The sequence below is a fragment of the Salvia miltiorrhiza genome, chromosome 4 (assembly GCF_028751815.1).
Source record: "Salvia miltiorrhiza cultivar Shanhuang (shh) chromosome 4, IMPLAD_Smil_shh, whole genome shotgun sequence".
In the NCBI taxonomy this organism is placed as follows: domain Eukaryota; kingdom Viridiplantae; phylum Streptophyta; class Magnoliopsida; order Lamiales; family Lamiaceae; genus Salvia; species Salvia miltiorrhiza.
The window spans coordinates 11,022,708-11,039,003 of record NC_080390.1 but is presented as its reverse complement, the minus strand read 5'-3'; the positions used below and the strand labels follow the sequence as shown (position 1 = coordinate 11,039,003).

The following is a 16,296-nucleotide window of genomic DNA, read 5'->3' as shown; positions in this document are numbered from 1 at the left end:
GTGCGCGGTTATTCCAGGCTGGAGGCAGCGTCGGAGGGTGGAAACGATGATAATGAGTTGTGATAATGGAATATGGGAGGCGGCGGTAGGCCAAGCTGGCTATTTCCGGTTTGGAAGAACGATTAGCATGGCGGCGGAGTAGAGAATTTAAGGAGTAGAGAGCAAGTAGGATTTTTCGTGTCCCCTTGTAACCTAGTCGGTCTATCTATATAAAAGGCGGCCAGCCGCTAGGGTTTTACAAGCTGACCTTATCCGTCCACGCCTTCCACTTCCAAGTTTTGCGATTTGGACGGGATCGTAAAGATTCACCCTTTGACTATGTCAGCTTGGTGAAAGATGTTTCTTAGGGTTGATGGCTAGGTCATGTGACTTCGTCAACAAGGTAGGCGGTAACCCTTGGGCCGGATGTGATACCTCCGGCCTAGTTATCGATTCAAGTTGATCTATAGCTTTTTGGGCTAGATAGACCAATATGTTTGACTGACTGGGCTTTTTAGGGTCGTGCCAAATTGTGGAGCCAGCTTGGCGGATTGACTTGATGGGCCAGGCTGAGTGCGAATTATTCAGCCTGACGGTTCAGACAGGTTGGTCTTGAAGTGAAGTATTCAACCTGGGTCAATCCAGTTAGGCCTTTCTAATTTGACTTATCGGGCTGGGCTAACAAGTTTTCTTAAGTAATTGGACTATCATCATTATCGACCCAAGTTGGTCCGAAGCTTGTCGAGCTGGATGGACCGGGTTGCTTGACTCATTGGGTCAGCTTGAGATGTTAATTGAGCTTGAGCCAAGTTGACGGATTTTGACCACTACATCTATTTTATTCTTCATTTTTTAAAATATAAATATTATATATATATATTTATCGAATATTTTCGAATACCGAATCGAATACCGTAATTCTCGAATCGTATTTGATAACTAATTTAATAAAAAAAATATTTGTATTCGTATTTGAATTATAAAATTTCGTATTTAAACATAAAAAATTCAAATCGAATACCGAATCGAACCAAAATTATTCAATTCATTTTCATCTTATGAGCAACAAGAACAACAACTAAATGACGAATTTCTTCTATTTAACTTAACGACGCAATCCCTCAAACTCCAGCCCACATTGTTTAAGAAAATCCAAGTCGCACCACAAGCCTCTCGGGCTCAATCCAAACATTGTGTGTCACTAATATCAACAATTTGAAGGCGGAAAATTGAAAACGTAAAGAATTTCTAGAGGTGTAAATTCGGGTTGGGTCGGGTACTATATCCACAAATTGTGGGTATTCGACCCGTAAACCCAAAATGCATACCCTCTCCCGTCCCGCATACCATGTGCGGGTACTCGAATACTCGCGACGAGTATCCACTGAGGGTATTCGGGTATCCGCATTTCCCGCAATTTTTTGAAGGCTTATAATTTTGAAGGTATTTTGTTCCGCAATTTGCGGGTACGTACCCGCATTACCTGCGAGTATTTTGTCCAAAATTCTTAAAAATATAAAGTTTTGATAAATTTTTGAATCCATAACTCTGTACAGAAACGTAAGTGACAAAAATCAATATATTAATATTTTATTGAACCTAATAAATTGGGTGCTCTCAATTCTCGAATTAGCCATAATTTCACAAATTATAGGCATAACTAATAATTTCACTGAATTAGAAATTCAAAATTGAAATAAAATGAATAATGATAAAAATTAATTAATTAATTAAAATTAAATTCGGGTATGCGGGTACCCGCATTACCTGACGTGGGTACTCAATACCCGCAATTTTCTATAACTCTATACCCACACCGGACCCTTTTTGGGAATTAGGAGGGTATCGAGTACTGATACCTACGCGGGTATCGGGTTGGATGAGGGTATACTATACCCGAATTTACACCTCTAAGAATTTCTATTGATGACAACAATAAAATGAGAAGTTAAACATTTTTATTATGAAAATTTGAAATGTGATACTTATTTAATGATAAAAAAAAATCATTTCTAAGTAGAACACACACATGCATACAAAAAAAGAGTGATGTTAAATAGCCACATTGTGGTCACCCACAAATTACTTAAATAGATTTTTTTTAAAATTTATTTAACTTATTTTTAAAAATAAAAATAAAATTTAGTTATTTTATTGTATTATCTACACATTAGTTATTTTTTTTAATTTTTTTATAATTTTTATTTTTATTAAAAATAAAATAAAAATAAAAAATGAAAAATAAAATAAAATAAAGTACAATGTAGAGAATACAATAAAATAGCTAAATTTTCCTCAAAAAATAAAATAACTAAATCCTATTTTTATTTAAAAAATAAATTAAATAAAAAAATCTTTATTAAACAAGTTTGTGGGTGGCCTTTGAAAAAAAAATTATTTCTAAGTAAGATATTTATATTTGCAAACTGCTTATTCGTAAATTTACATTGACTTATTCGTTATTTTCTTTTCACACGATAAATTTGAATAAATTAATATCAACCATAGGATTTGAATATCTAATGTTCCTATTCATTCTCATTTTTCAGTATATTTGGTTATTCTCCTTAGATCTTTACCTCTATATATATGTATTGAAGACAAGGAAATTTGCGAAGCATCATCTTCAAGTGCCGAAAGCGAAAAAAGAAAAGAATGAGTATAAAAGAGGGCAAAAAGAAGCGGACGAAGTCTGCTTGTTCTTGTCAAGAATATATAGAAAAACTAAGGATATGTACAAGTCACAAAAGCCCACATTCCACAACTGGTATATATATATGGTCTTTACACTGACAGATTTTAGTTCTTGACAGTTGATTGCTTTTGCAATCTATTCAAAAACATTAAAATTTTATATGTGCCTTTTTTATCTCGACATTTTGTGAGAAGATATCAGCTTCCACTTTGTAAAATCTATTCAAATTGGATCATGTTGTACTTTTAATATTCTTCTTTCTTAGAAAATAAAAATAATATTATTGTCACTTGTAGCTAGAAAGTGAACATCTATATAGCTTTTCATTTGTACATATATGAATAGCATTTTTTTCATATATGCACGCAATTGAAATAGAAAAACTACATAGGTTATAGCCACGACGTTAAAATTTGGGTTTTGGGTGCGAAACATCTAAAAGTATAATGAAAAAATATTTAGCAATGTAAAGTTGCTTTCTACTCATCTCCATTCAATCAAATTCAAATGAAGTTATCAATAAATATTGCATTAATTAATATTTTTGACATCGTAGGAATCACATAAAATACTTATATCTAGCGATGCATGTATACATAGGCGGTCAACCCTAAGTAAGATATATAAGAGATATTATATAGTTATTTTATGTGGCTAATTTTTCTATCTTATCCGTTTATTCCATTTCAGGTGATGAGCGTACATGATTTTATTTATTTATTTATTTAAACATTTTTACAAAAATACCTACAACCACAATTACTTATCGAGACCTAACTTTTTAGTTTTTAATTACGATGTAGATGTTAGTAAACACCGTTGGTGTGATAACGACCATTGATCGATCGCGTATATATAGATATAATATTTTATAAATTCAGATGAAGATCAGACATCTAAATTGAACTTGGAAACTAAACTGCGTTATTTAACTTTGAATGATCACTCGATTTAATTATATATCTCGATCAAACTCGACTTATATATATTGTAGAGAGAGGGAGCGCTAGAGGTTTTAATTTAATTATATACGAATCTTTTTTCAAATTTAATTTTTAAACATTCAGGCAAGACTCGTGTAGTACTTTTCTGAGACTGATAAAAAATTAAATATGATTAAAAATAAGGTTCGGATTGAACAAATATACTAATTAAATTTGTTTTATTTTATTGTTGAAAGCTTACAAGCCTTTCATTATTCACTAATTAATATTGACCATTGAAAGTTATTAGGCAAAATGTATCTTTAGGTGCATTTATTTTTTAACATTCGTTTCAGTGAATCCACTTAGGGTGTGTTTGCTTTTTATCCCTCTAAATGGAGGGATAATAAAAATTTATACATTTAAATGTCTAATTTCTTATCCCACATTTTACACAAAAGAGAAGTTCACCATTTTTCCTTGCTTATTTTCACTTCAAATAGGGATAATATTATCACACTAAAATGGAGGTATAATATTATATCTCCTTTAAGTGAAAATAAGGAAGAAAAAATGGTGAACTTCTCTTTTGTGTAAAATATGAGATAAAAAAGAAGACATTTAAAGGCATAAATTTTTGTTACCCCTTCTTTTCTCATCCATCAAAGTGAAGGCACCCTAAGGGTTCTTTTAGTTTTAATAATTAATTAATTAAGCCAATTTTTTTATACCAATACTTCATCACCATGTGTCATTCTCTAACGTGCATATCTAAATAATTAATTACTGTTACTGTAAAGGATATATATATATATATATTCCAGTTTTTCCTCTATTTAATCAATTAAGTTCCATTACACAAAAATGTTAATTAATAATTATATCCAATAGGATCCGCATGTGTGTGCATTATATCATTTTGATTTAAAAAGTACAATGTATTGCTTCTTCAACATCCTAAGAGCCTCGTTCCAAAATTTCGTGCAAAAAATTAAAGAAGAATTTGGTAAACAGCCCTTTATCACCTTCAAGAGCCAATCAAAATCGTCGAAATAAAATAAAGTTAGATGGAAATTTCTTTTCCTTTTTTCAGAACTCAAAATGTCGCAACTTGCAAGTTGCAGGAATTTACTATTCAAAAAAAAAGTCGTAAAAGAAGAAAAAAAGGAAAAGGAAGAAGATCGGGATGCGGATAACGTGAAGGCATTCAACATAAGTAGACAAGACGGCACGGGATTATTAAATGCCCACTTGCAAACCCTAATTAAATATTTTCATTTTTTTAGGAAAATATATTGATTCATATGTCACCTTTATAATAATATCACCAAAACGAAGTCCCTTTGAAAATATTCAAATTATGATGACCTCCTATATTAAAAATGAGTTTATAAGAACGAAATTGTCCAAAAATAAAGTATAAACATCATCAATACAAAAACAATACATTGATCAATAATATGCTAAGCGTCCTATTTTAATATTTTTTTTATTTTTAATAAATGTCAAATTTTAAAATTTGATAGTATACTTATGACATTTATTAGAGTCAATATTGACTTTGACAAATGTTGGGTTGAATGTTGATAACATTATGTTGTTGTCAATATATTTGGGAACTAATCAACATTCTGGAATCTATTTTGAAGCTGATCTTTGACTCTCTATTGATAAATGTATATAATTAATCTTTACCTTCATTTCATATTTTATTATTTTTTGATTGTGGAATAAAAATTACTCTCTCCGTCCCTGAAAATTGTGACTTTATCACTATATCGGGACGTCTCTGAAAATTGTGACATTTCCTTAATTGGAAATGACCCCACAAACTTTCTCTCTCACTATTTACTAAAAGGTGTGGGACCTAATCTCCACTTAAACACAACTATCACATTTTTTCTTAAAACTTATGCCATCTCCTTTGGGTCTCAAATTTTAGGGACGGAGGGAGTAATTGGTAATTGACAATGTTCTAAATAAGTGGAGTGGTGGTTAATCATGGTCCAAAGTAGTGGACAATTTGTTCCTATTTTTCAAGACTCATTATCTTTTCAACCAACATTTACGGTTGGTCAACTGACATGTTTTTTGGAAGTGTATTTTCACTGACCTTAACATTCGCTCACAACCAAATCGTCATTTGTCATGCTGCAAACATGATACATGTTCTTCAAGTCTTGCTTTGACGGAGGAGTCTTAGGCAACCAATGTGTAAATGCTTACTCTGTATTGACGGGAGGTCAAGGGCAATGATTGAAGATCGAGGCCATTTGAGCGCAGCAGGCTGTGTTTTTGTCCGAGTAACGTTATTCGGCTGGTAATTTTCTGTGTTGAGTCAACATTTTAGGTGCAGTTAATAGATAAGTGTTTTAATAGGAGTGGGAAGATAGGGTTCGGGTATAGGGTACCCGATTACCCGACCTGAAAAAGTCGGGTATAGGGTACCCGATACCCGAAAAATTAGGGTATCTGCTCGGGTTCAGGTATTTAGGGTATAAAAAAATCGGGTATCGGGTATACCCGAAATACCCAAATTTTTAATTAAATATATTTTAAATTATTTAATTAAATTTAATTTTTAAAAATCTGAAAATAGGGGCTACAGTTTTTTTATTTTTTTTTGGGTAAATCGGGTATTAAGGTACCCAAATACCCTATTAAGCCAAACCGGGTACCCTAATACCTGAATTCACAGTTTGACTTTGAAACTTATCATTTTGATCGGGTAATTTAGGGTACCCGAATACCCGACTCGGGTATTAGGGTACCCGATTAAAAATCGGGGTTTAGAATCAAGATTCGATTTTCTGCCTTATTCGGGATCGGGTACTCGATATTTTCGGGTATGGTACCCAATCCCGACCCGATTCCCACCCCTATATTTTAATCTTAGGCAGCCAATCTTTAAAGGTTTATCACCAAGAAATGTTGTATTGTACCGTGTAATGTTGATGCTCATAGTGGATTTGGCCACAAAACACTCACGTATTGTATTTATATAACCTGTAAAAAAATATCTTATGTGTTGTTTAAATTTCCGCTGCATGTTAGCTTGAATGTTATCAACATTCTTTTGTCAACATTCATGCTAACATTACTCTTACGAATTACACAGTGTTATACTTGTAATAATTTGGGACACTAAACTCTTTCTTCATTCTTTTTATTTTGTCCTTTTTTAATATTTGTTAGAATATAATAATTGGTTGTATACATGTATTTGTTATGATAAGTAGTAAGATTGCAAATGCAAACTTAATAAAAAAACAGAGGAAATATGTCCTACTCTTTAATAATTTTATCATTATAATATTCTAATCTTTAAAATCATTAATAAATTTTATCTCTACTTTTTGTCAATTTTTGAAACTTAAGAATTCTTCACCATATTTTTCAACTCGTCCATACTAATTTTATCAATAATTTTTGAGAGATTTGTTTCAAGAAAATATATACTCCCTTCATCCACAAAAATATGAATATTTATAAGTGACACAGGTTTTAAGAAATGTTAAGTAAAAATGTATTGTGAGTGGAAAAAAGGGTCCCACTTTATGAAAAGTAAAGGGATTGTGATGATGTAGTGTATCAAAATAGAAATGTTCATATTTTTGTAAGACACTCCAAAATGATAAAATGTTCATGTTTTTGTGAGACTGAGGGAGTATATAACATAAAATTGAGGCATATTTATGTACATTTGGATAAGCAGTATATCCGTCCTAATAAATTCTAATTGTAGTTTACTCAACCTTATTATAATATATTAATAAAGCCTCATTAGTTCCTAAATAGCACCATAATTAACACTGTAAATATTTGCGTGTTGCCTTTCTTAATTATGAAGTGGGGGTAATCATAAGATGGAGTTTCAAGTGAGCTTGAATTACGCTTATATATGAAAATAATAGGTAGAAAATGAGATTGATGAATATTAGAATAAAATGGTTAAAATTTTGAGATAGATGTGATGAATCAACCTTATTAATTATTATCTGTAGGGAGAAGCCGGAATATATGAATGCTCTCGGCCTTTCTTTTTTGTAATTTTGTTTATGAAACAACTAATTATACTCTTCATTCAAATATTTTAAATATTTCATTGTTGGTCACAAAGCGCAAAACAACAAACCGAAAAATTGAAGGCCAACTTGCATGCTATTTTATGATAATGTATATTTTATGCAAGTTGTGCAACTTGCTATATAACGTACAACTACTGTTTCTTCTTTTCTTTCCTTTAACAGCTAGTTGGTGTCACCAGAAAGCCAACTTGCAGGGATGGGTAGCTGTTTGATTCCCTTCAAATTAATTTTATACTATTAATAGTATCTATTTAATTATTGTATTTTTTTTAAAAAAAATACAATTACAATAAATAATTAATGAGATAACAACATGGTACATAGATGATAGATCCAGTCCCCTAAAACCCTCCATGCATTACCTCAGACTGGAAATTTGCTATTTTGGTTGCTTTACCAATTCTTGTGGCCCTCCTCAATCTTTATCAAGATGCAAAAATTAATCTTGGAAAATATAAAATAAACATTATTCATCAAATTAGAGAAAATATTATTTTATTAATTAGTAGTAATATATTTTATTTGAAATTTATATTGAGAAACAAATTATAAAAATCTATGGAACAACTCTTAAATTGTAAATTATTGTATAAATCGTTAATATCAAAACTATTGTCTTCTCTATAACGGGTATTTAGGGATTCTGGAACTCGAAATATATAGCAGCACCCTAACTTATGTAGCTTTAAGTAACAAAGATTACCACGCGAATTAACAAATTAATTCTTTAATTATATAATCTCAAATGCATGTAATTATATGTATTTCTAAAATATCCGAAATGTTGTCAGGAAGTTTAACAGAAGAGCTCATTAATAAACTACTACTAATACTTACATTAGGGTGAGTTAAAAAACATGTGGCCGGAATTAGTAGTGTCTGATTCTTGTTTAAAATACAATTCTAATTTAGCACATAATTACATACTAATCTGCATAGTTTAATGACCTCTTATACATAATTAATAAAGGTTTTCTAACTGCGATTCATTAGACTTAAACACAAGAACTAAACCGCAACTAGCAAACACCAATGCCCGCATCCGTATACTCAACTAAAAATAATTTAATTCTAAATTTGATCAAGATTAATTAATTAATTACCAATTATCAAATTATGATTTATGATACACAACCAAAAAAACGAAGTGAGCAATTTCGGGAATACACAATGATTAGCCGAAGAAAAGAAAAAAAAGTGGAGAATTTCATTGATTTTGAGAAATAAACAAGATCATGAGATCAGAAATATTCCATATCACATGATCTGTATATCAAAAACAAACATCCGAAATTCACAGTACAAATCCACATGAGATTTTTCCTTCTCTTTTTTTTTCCTCTGATTAAATGTTACGTAGTAATAGTAATAGTAATTATCTCATCATCCCTAATAACAAATCTTCATCTTATTTTTCTTTTTTTGTGATAATTTATTGTCGTCTGGCTATATTCTCAGCGATCTGAGCTAACGACTGCAGATTGCATTTGACAATGGTGTCGACAAAAACGCAGGTTTCTTCCTTAGTGTTACCTTGCGGCACGTCGACGACGTAGCTCTCGACGACAACGGAGCCGGCGCCGGCTGCGTGGAGGGTGGTGACGGAGCGGTAGTTGGCGAGGCGGTGGTCCCCGCCGACGACGCTAAAGCTCATGACGTGGCGCTCGTCGTCAAGGATCTCGAGGCGCTCGGTGCTGCTGACCGCGGGCAGCCCAGAGATGACACGCACCTCCCGCAGCGTGCCGACATCGCCGTTGCCGCCCACCACGTGGCAGCTCTTCACGAAGTGCTTGTACGCCTGTGGGTTGTCGAAGCGCCGGACCACGGACCACACGGCGCCCACGGGGGCGGCGATGTGCTGGCTCACGGCGGAGAAGCACTGGTTCGGGCCCACCGCGTGGGCGTGGTACCGCGCCACGTGCTCGGGGACCTGAGCCGCCGCCGTGGGGAGGCGGTAGGACTGCTTGCACGCGGTGGTGGAGGGGGTGCCGTTGATCCGTTGGAGGAGGAGGGAGGATTTGGGATGATCAGAAGGCATTTTTGTTTTTGTTTTTTTCTTTAGATCGAGAACCAAAAAAATAGGGTTTTTAATGAAATTTTTGTTGATTTGATCTGTTTTCGGATGTGTGTGTGAAGGAAAAAAGGTGGTGCGTTTGTGTGGGCTTGATTTGATTAGTGGGTTGGAGATGTAAAATTAGTATATATATTGGGTGCTAGAGAGAGAAAAAGGGGCTGTTTTCAATTCTTCCGACTAGCAATAAATAGGAAATTAATTAATAAGCAAATTATTTGACAATATGTATAACTCTATCAATTTGAAATATAACTAATTAATAAGCAAATTAGTATCAATTTTGATTCGATTTCGATGAACAGGTTTTTCGTGTAATCACTCATATTTTAATATTGATATTTATAAATACTCCCTCCGTCCCACCATTTTAGTCCCCTCTCACTTTTCACACATATTAAGAAAATGCATTTAATTTTTATATTTTTATCTTTTATACCCTTATTTATTATTTTCACACATCATTTTCACATTTAAGTGAAGCATTAAATAAGGTCAATTTAGTAAAAACAATATTTTTATATAATATTAATTAGAAAAGTGGACTATCTTTTTGGGACATCTCAAAATGGAATAAGGGACTAAAATGGTGGGACGGAGGGAGTATTATTTTAAAATATGTGAGTAATGATCGCTTCAGAGAATTTGTGTTGATTTAAATGTGCTTCATAAAATGCTCTTAATCAATATCGTCTTTAAGTTTTGTAGTGAAATTGACAAATATCAGATTTCATCACTACTAGAAAATAATGTAGTGCATTTTTTTTTTAAAAAAATCAACGTTTATTTTTTGAGATTTATCTATCGCATTCGGAAAAAAAAATATATCGTGTTATAGCATTTTACAAATCGTGAAAATTTATGACGTGTCTATTTTGTACATGTTGATAAATAATGTCACTTAAATAATCTTTTATACGAATGTTCGTACGGTGCGAATTACTCACATATACTCTAAAAGAAAATTTGTAAGTATTCTATAAAATATTTACAAGTATTCGTACGGAATTCCCTATTTATGAAAGTAGTTCGTATCGTGCGGATGGCTGGAATTTGTAAATAATATTATGTCTAAGTTTAAGATAGGATCAAATTTAATGAGTGTTTTAGTATTTAAAATATTCTCATTATAATTCACAAGACTCAAAAATAGCACCACACGACCCAAAAATATTTTGTCACTTGGGTATTAATATTCAGTTCAATTTTGTTGAATATACATACAGCTCTATTTTTTATTACAACGTTGAAGACAACTTTTTCATTACAAAACTAGTCTAGAAGGGACTAGAAATATTGTTTTTATTGTTATCAGAAATTGATGTTGCGATCAACTTGACAAAATAGAGCAAGTCTCCATCCACATCAAATGCAATAAGGTTGCAACAATTTATTATCGTTTTCTAAAGCCAAGTGGGGTTGATGAGGTTGTCGTTTCTTTAAAAGAAAGTGGTCTTATACATAATTTTTTTTTATATATATGTATATTATTTTCCCACTAGGCCTATTTGGTGGATGATGCAAATTAATAAGGGAAAATCTCACAACTACCCCCCATTCAACTAGTTTAAATTTATTAATGGCGTGATGATCAACTTGTTTGAGAAAATCAAGATAACATTAAATTTATTTTCGCCCCTCTCATGGCCTCATTCACAAGTTGGATAATTATTAAGTTTGCAAAATATTTGGAAAATCCACCCCCACCCCCTACATGTGTTTGTATAATATGAAATACAATGGTACCGACGTACGTCCGCTATTATATTAACTCTCAATTAATAATTAAAAAATATTAATTAGTTAGTAGCTATTTACTATAGTTTAATTAGAAATTGGTTATCCTCAATTATGATTTATTATTATTATTATTATTATTATTATTATTATTATTATTATTATTATTATTATTATTATTATTAAATCGTAATTAAAATTCATTAATCACAAGTAATATGTGCATCTGGATGCTAGAGTGTACCTTATCTGATGAATATAACTTGTAATCGTTGCACAACATGTAAATAAATAAATAAATTAGTGAAAGCCACTTAAAGTTTAATATAGTGCAGCTGGCAACTAAATAAAAAATTGAAGAAAAAAAAACTGATCTTAAAATATGACTGATTAAGAAAGAGTTTTAAATGTTTGTACGGAACAGCGACGCCGCCGTTGCCTGCAACCTCCGCCACCACCTTCTCAACCTTGCGCCACCGTCGAACAAAGATACCTTTTTTTCATTTGTTAATCAATTTTTTTTAGTTGTTAATTTGTCGGTTGAATAATTATGTTAAATTTTATAGTGATTTTTTACGTTTTTGTTAATTACTCATCTTCTATATATATATATATAAAAGCAAAATAAGCTCTATCCTACGTGGCGTAACAGAATCACTCTGTTCTAATTTTCCTCAATTCTCATTCATTTTTTTTTCTAGATTTTAATCAATTTCAATATCTAAAACCCATTAAAAATCTAAAAGTCATGATATATTTAAAAACTAAATATCTAAAAAATCATTATATAAATATTTCAACAAAATAAATTCTATCCTACGTGGCGTCGTATAATCACTCCATTCTAATTTTCCTCAATTCTCATTCATTCTTTTTTTTTTAATTTTTAATCAATTCTCATAACCAAAAACTATTAAATATCTAAAAATCATTATATATCTAAAAACTATTGAATATCTAAAAAACATTATACTAATATTCCACTGATCAATAAAATTTTATTTATATTCTTACACGAAAAATAGAATATTTCACATATCTTACACGAATAATTGTAATAATTGTAATATGATCACACACAAAACTTCTACAGGTGACGTCCTTGGATGATATTGCCTTTGTACATGGGGTTCTACTTTTTATTACAAATTTAATATGGCTAATATTTATTTGGCCAACAATTAAGTTCTGTAAATAAATAAAAATGTAATTATTTTTTAAAAAAAAGTTAGTATAAATAGATCAAATCTAAATTAGCATAGTTAAATGAATAAAGCGAAATTTCTTTCCTTGTAATTATTTAAATTAAAATTTTGTATACCATAGTTTTATTTTCAATTTTTTAAACACTAAATTACATTATTTGATCAATTGTCCACGCAATTGAGTATTTATAAGTAATGGAAGTATTTGATGACATGATTTTATATACTTTTTGTTTATTATATGACTTTAAATCGTTGTATTAGCTTTTAAATTTTGCAATTGTAATTACAATAGCATTTCAAAAATATATCAAATTTAAATTAGAGTATTTAAATGAACAAAGAGAGAAAAAGGTTTTGCCACAAAAAGCATATTTTATGTTTGATGAGGGATAAGGTCCTCATCAGCGCAGCACACGACCCGTACTCCATATGTTACCAATATGAAAGATCTACTGCCTTAATGATTATTGCACAAAATAGGAAAACTAACAGTGCAGGACAAAGAATGGAGATCCCAGTTAGCGCCCTCTTTGAGAGAGCAGCGCAGCGATCGGCACCCCATGAAGGAGCAGCGCAGCGATCGGCACCCCATGAAGGAGCAGCGCAGTCATCGCCATCCCATGAAGAAGCAGCGCAGTCATCGCCACCCTACGAGAGAGCAGCGCAGCACCAGCGCTCCTTGGAGAAGGCAGCGCAGACTTAAACACCTAAAGATGCCGGCGCAAGCGAAGAATTCCCAACTACTTTCTGAAGGAGGCAAAAGCTGCAAGGCCGTTGGAGCAAGGACAATCACCAGTGACAACGACGCCAAGGACGTACCGAGCACGTGCCATGAAGGAAAAGACAATCTTACCCTCTCCTCTTCATCTCTTATAAATAGCATATCTGTAATAGTAGAAGGGACCGATCTTTTCTCTCAAGTTTTACCTGTATGTTTTGGTGTTTGTAAAGAACTGTTCCATTGAAGAGTGAAAGAAGCATCCGTCCGTCTATTTCCTTCAGGTTCCGATTTATTATCAACCTTCTAGTTTAGATGTTGGTGATTCAGTGCTCCACCAACTGGCGCCGTCTGTGGGAAAAATGCTAGTTAAGGCGTGAGTTTTTGGGTGTGTCTGGGGGTTCTGTTCTTCATGTTCTTGTTCGATATAAGTGGAGATCTATGGTGTATGAGTATGCTGTGAGGAAAATCTTCAAACGTGTGTTTTGATCTAAGTTCTTTGCGTGTTATGCATGAAAAATCTTGGAAGAAGACATGAAAAATTTCCTTGACACCTACTGAGCTCGTATGATTCTTAGATCCTAATGTGTTTGTTGCAAATCTTAGCTGGGGGATGGGGTGTTCGTTCTTTAGATGAGTCTTTTCCGCTTGTAGAAGTTCACTTATCATTCGTGTGCACATGGGAACAGTTGAGTTTGGGCGAGAGTTTTTGTTGATTTAAGAGCTCTGAAATTTTACATGCATGCTCTGTTTTTACATGTTGTTGTGCATAATATCAATGTTCACTAACGTTTGTTTTCTTTGGTAACGATTACCACATAACCGAGCTCCTTATTGTCACAATAGTTTTTTTTCTTTCTTCCTGGCGATGAAATGTGGAGATATCTTTTCTGGGTTTATTTCCCAGAAAAGCTTGATGTTCCTCATGAATATCTATGAGGAAGGGTTTTCTACACAACTTTTCTCTTCGAAGAAATCCGTACATTTGATCCTGAATGGCTCTATGGACCGAAGTTCGTGGGCCTCTATGAATCTTTCGTTTTAAGAATCTCTCCAGGGTTTCTCTAGGGTTTTACGGGTCCCACCAGGGCAGACAATGATTCTAGGGGTTACGAGAACAGGGTTGCGCAGGCCGCCTGCGCAGCGATAACTTTTCATATGTCCTTATACTAACATGTCTATTTCCTTCAGGTACCAATCATGGGAACCGATGACCCGTACGGGAATCTGGCTAAGGATTTTGATACAGTCGCAGGAGAGTCAGGAACCGGGAAGGCTGGGATCCCTTCGACCCAAGGGATTAATTTGTCTGAACTCACACCGCCAGGTTTCACCACTTTCAATAACTCGGCCTCGGGGCCTACTGGGACTACTCCGGGAACAACACAATCTTTGATCAGAACTTCGGCACCAGAGGGTATGGTGCCTACTTCCACGCAAGGGCTCCTCAATGTCACGCTCACTGAGCAAATGCTAACGATGCTCAACTATGCCACAATCCGGCAACTGGCAGGGATGCAACCCCCCCCCCGTTACCCTGACAGCATTGGGAGAAGTTGAGCCTATCATACACAAGAAAACCACCACAGTACCAACCCAGGACAGGAACCACGAATTACCTAACATATCACACCCGGTCACGCAAAAAGGAATGGGAAATACCGGGGAAGGACAAGGGAAGAACAAGAGGAGGTTTGTCACTAATAGTGTCCAAATAGAGGATGTAGGCGACTCTACAAGCGGCACTACTCCACAGTGCAGTCAGGGCACCCAGAGGGAGAACACTAGACTCAAAGAGAGAGTATCATTTCTTAAAAGTCAGCTGAAGAGCCTAGAAACGGAACTGAGAGAGCATCCCCAAGAAACCGTAAGGAATGAAGTCTCCGATGAGGAAGCATATTCATCGGAAGAACAGGAGAAAGAACCTCGAAGGGAAACTCCACACAAGCGCAGGGCCATGGGCACATCTGGGGGAAGAAGGAGGAATGCACCTCACCGACAAGTGCCAAGACTAAGCAATAGTCCATTCTCAGACGAGATCTTACTGGAACCCTTACCAGTGAATTATCGCCCAGTATCTCTCGATTATGATGGGACAACTGACCCGGAAGCACATATGGCACGGTTCGAGGGCCTAGCATCGTTACACCAATATGGAGAAGGCATAAAATGCCGAATTTTTGCCACCACCTTATCAGGAATGGCCCAGAGATGGTTCCACAACTTGAAAAGCAGCTCCATCTACTCTTATGGGGACTTATACCTCATGTTTATGCGACAGTTTGCTAGCTCCAAGAGAATGGGAAAGACCGCTATATCTTTGATGGATGTCAAACAGGAACCACAGGAATCGTTAAGGGAGTACGTGACAAGGTTCAACATGGCCGTGTTAGACACACCGGAGGCAGAATCATTGATCAAATGTTATGCGTTCGTTCGAGGATTAAAGCAAGGTCCCCTTTTCGACGCATTACAAATAACACCGCCTAAGGAATTCGACAACATCATGGCTATATTACCAGGATACCTACAATTGGAGGATGCCAAGGCTGCACGTAGGGCCGAAGCTGATAAACTCCGCGTGAAGAAAGGTGACAACGGGATGCATCCCGGCTAAAAACACTCTCAGAGAATACCATATAAGGGTCTGCCACCGAGAATGCCAGCCATGGCGGTCGAAACAAGGCCTCCCTCCCCGAGACCTGCGCAGCCAGACCGGCGCAACAGAACTGGGGATACACATGAGCGTCACCCTTTGGACAGACCTGCTGACGAGATTTTCCATCTTGTCAAAGATGAAGTTTGGTTCCGAGCCCCATGGAATTACACCCGCGGTGATCCCAAACCAGGGAAAAATGACCAATTATGCGAATACCA

General features: G+C 34.4%; 3 protein-coding genes across 3 annotated transcripts in view; 2 read left to right on the top strand and 1 right to left on the bottom strand.

Annotated features, from left to right (window-relative positions):
* The window catches only part of LOC131022705 (uncharacterized protein At5g01610-like), a 213,174-nt gene that overhangs the window by 154,685 nt on the left and 42,193 nt on the right, over positions 1-16,296 (top strand). The window lies entirely within an intron of this gene.
* On the bottom strand, positions 8,873-9,950 carry LOC131022704 (abscisic acid receptor PYL4-like). Its single transcript, XM_057952221.1, has one exon. The coding sequence runs from the start codon at positions 9,721-9,723 to the stop codon at positions 9,118-9,120; it is 606 nt and encodes a 201-aa protein (XP_057808204.1). The 5' UTR covers positions 9,724-9,950; the 3' UTR covers positions 8,873-9,117.
* LOC131022993 (uncharacterized) lies at positions 15,071-16,036 on the top strand. Its single transcript, XM_057952531.1, has one exon. The coding sequence runs from the start codon at positions 15,071-15,073 to the stop codon at positions 16,034-16,036; it is 966 nt and encodes a 321-aa protein (XP_057808514.1).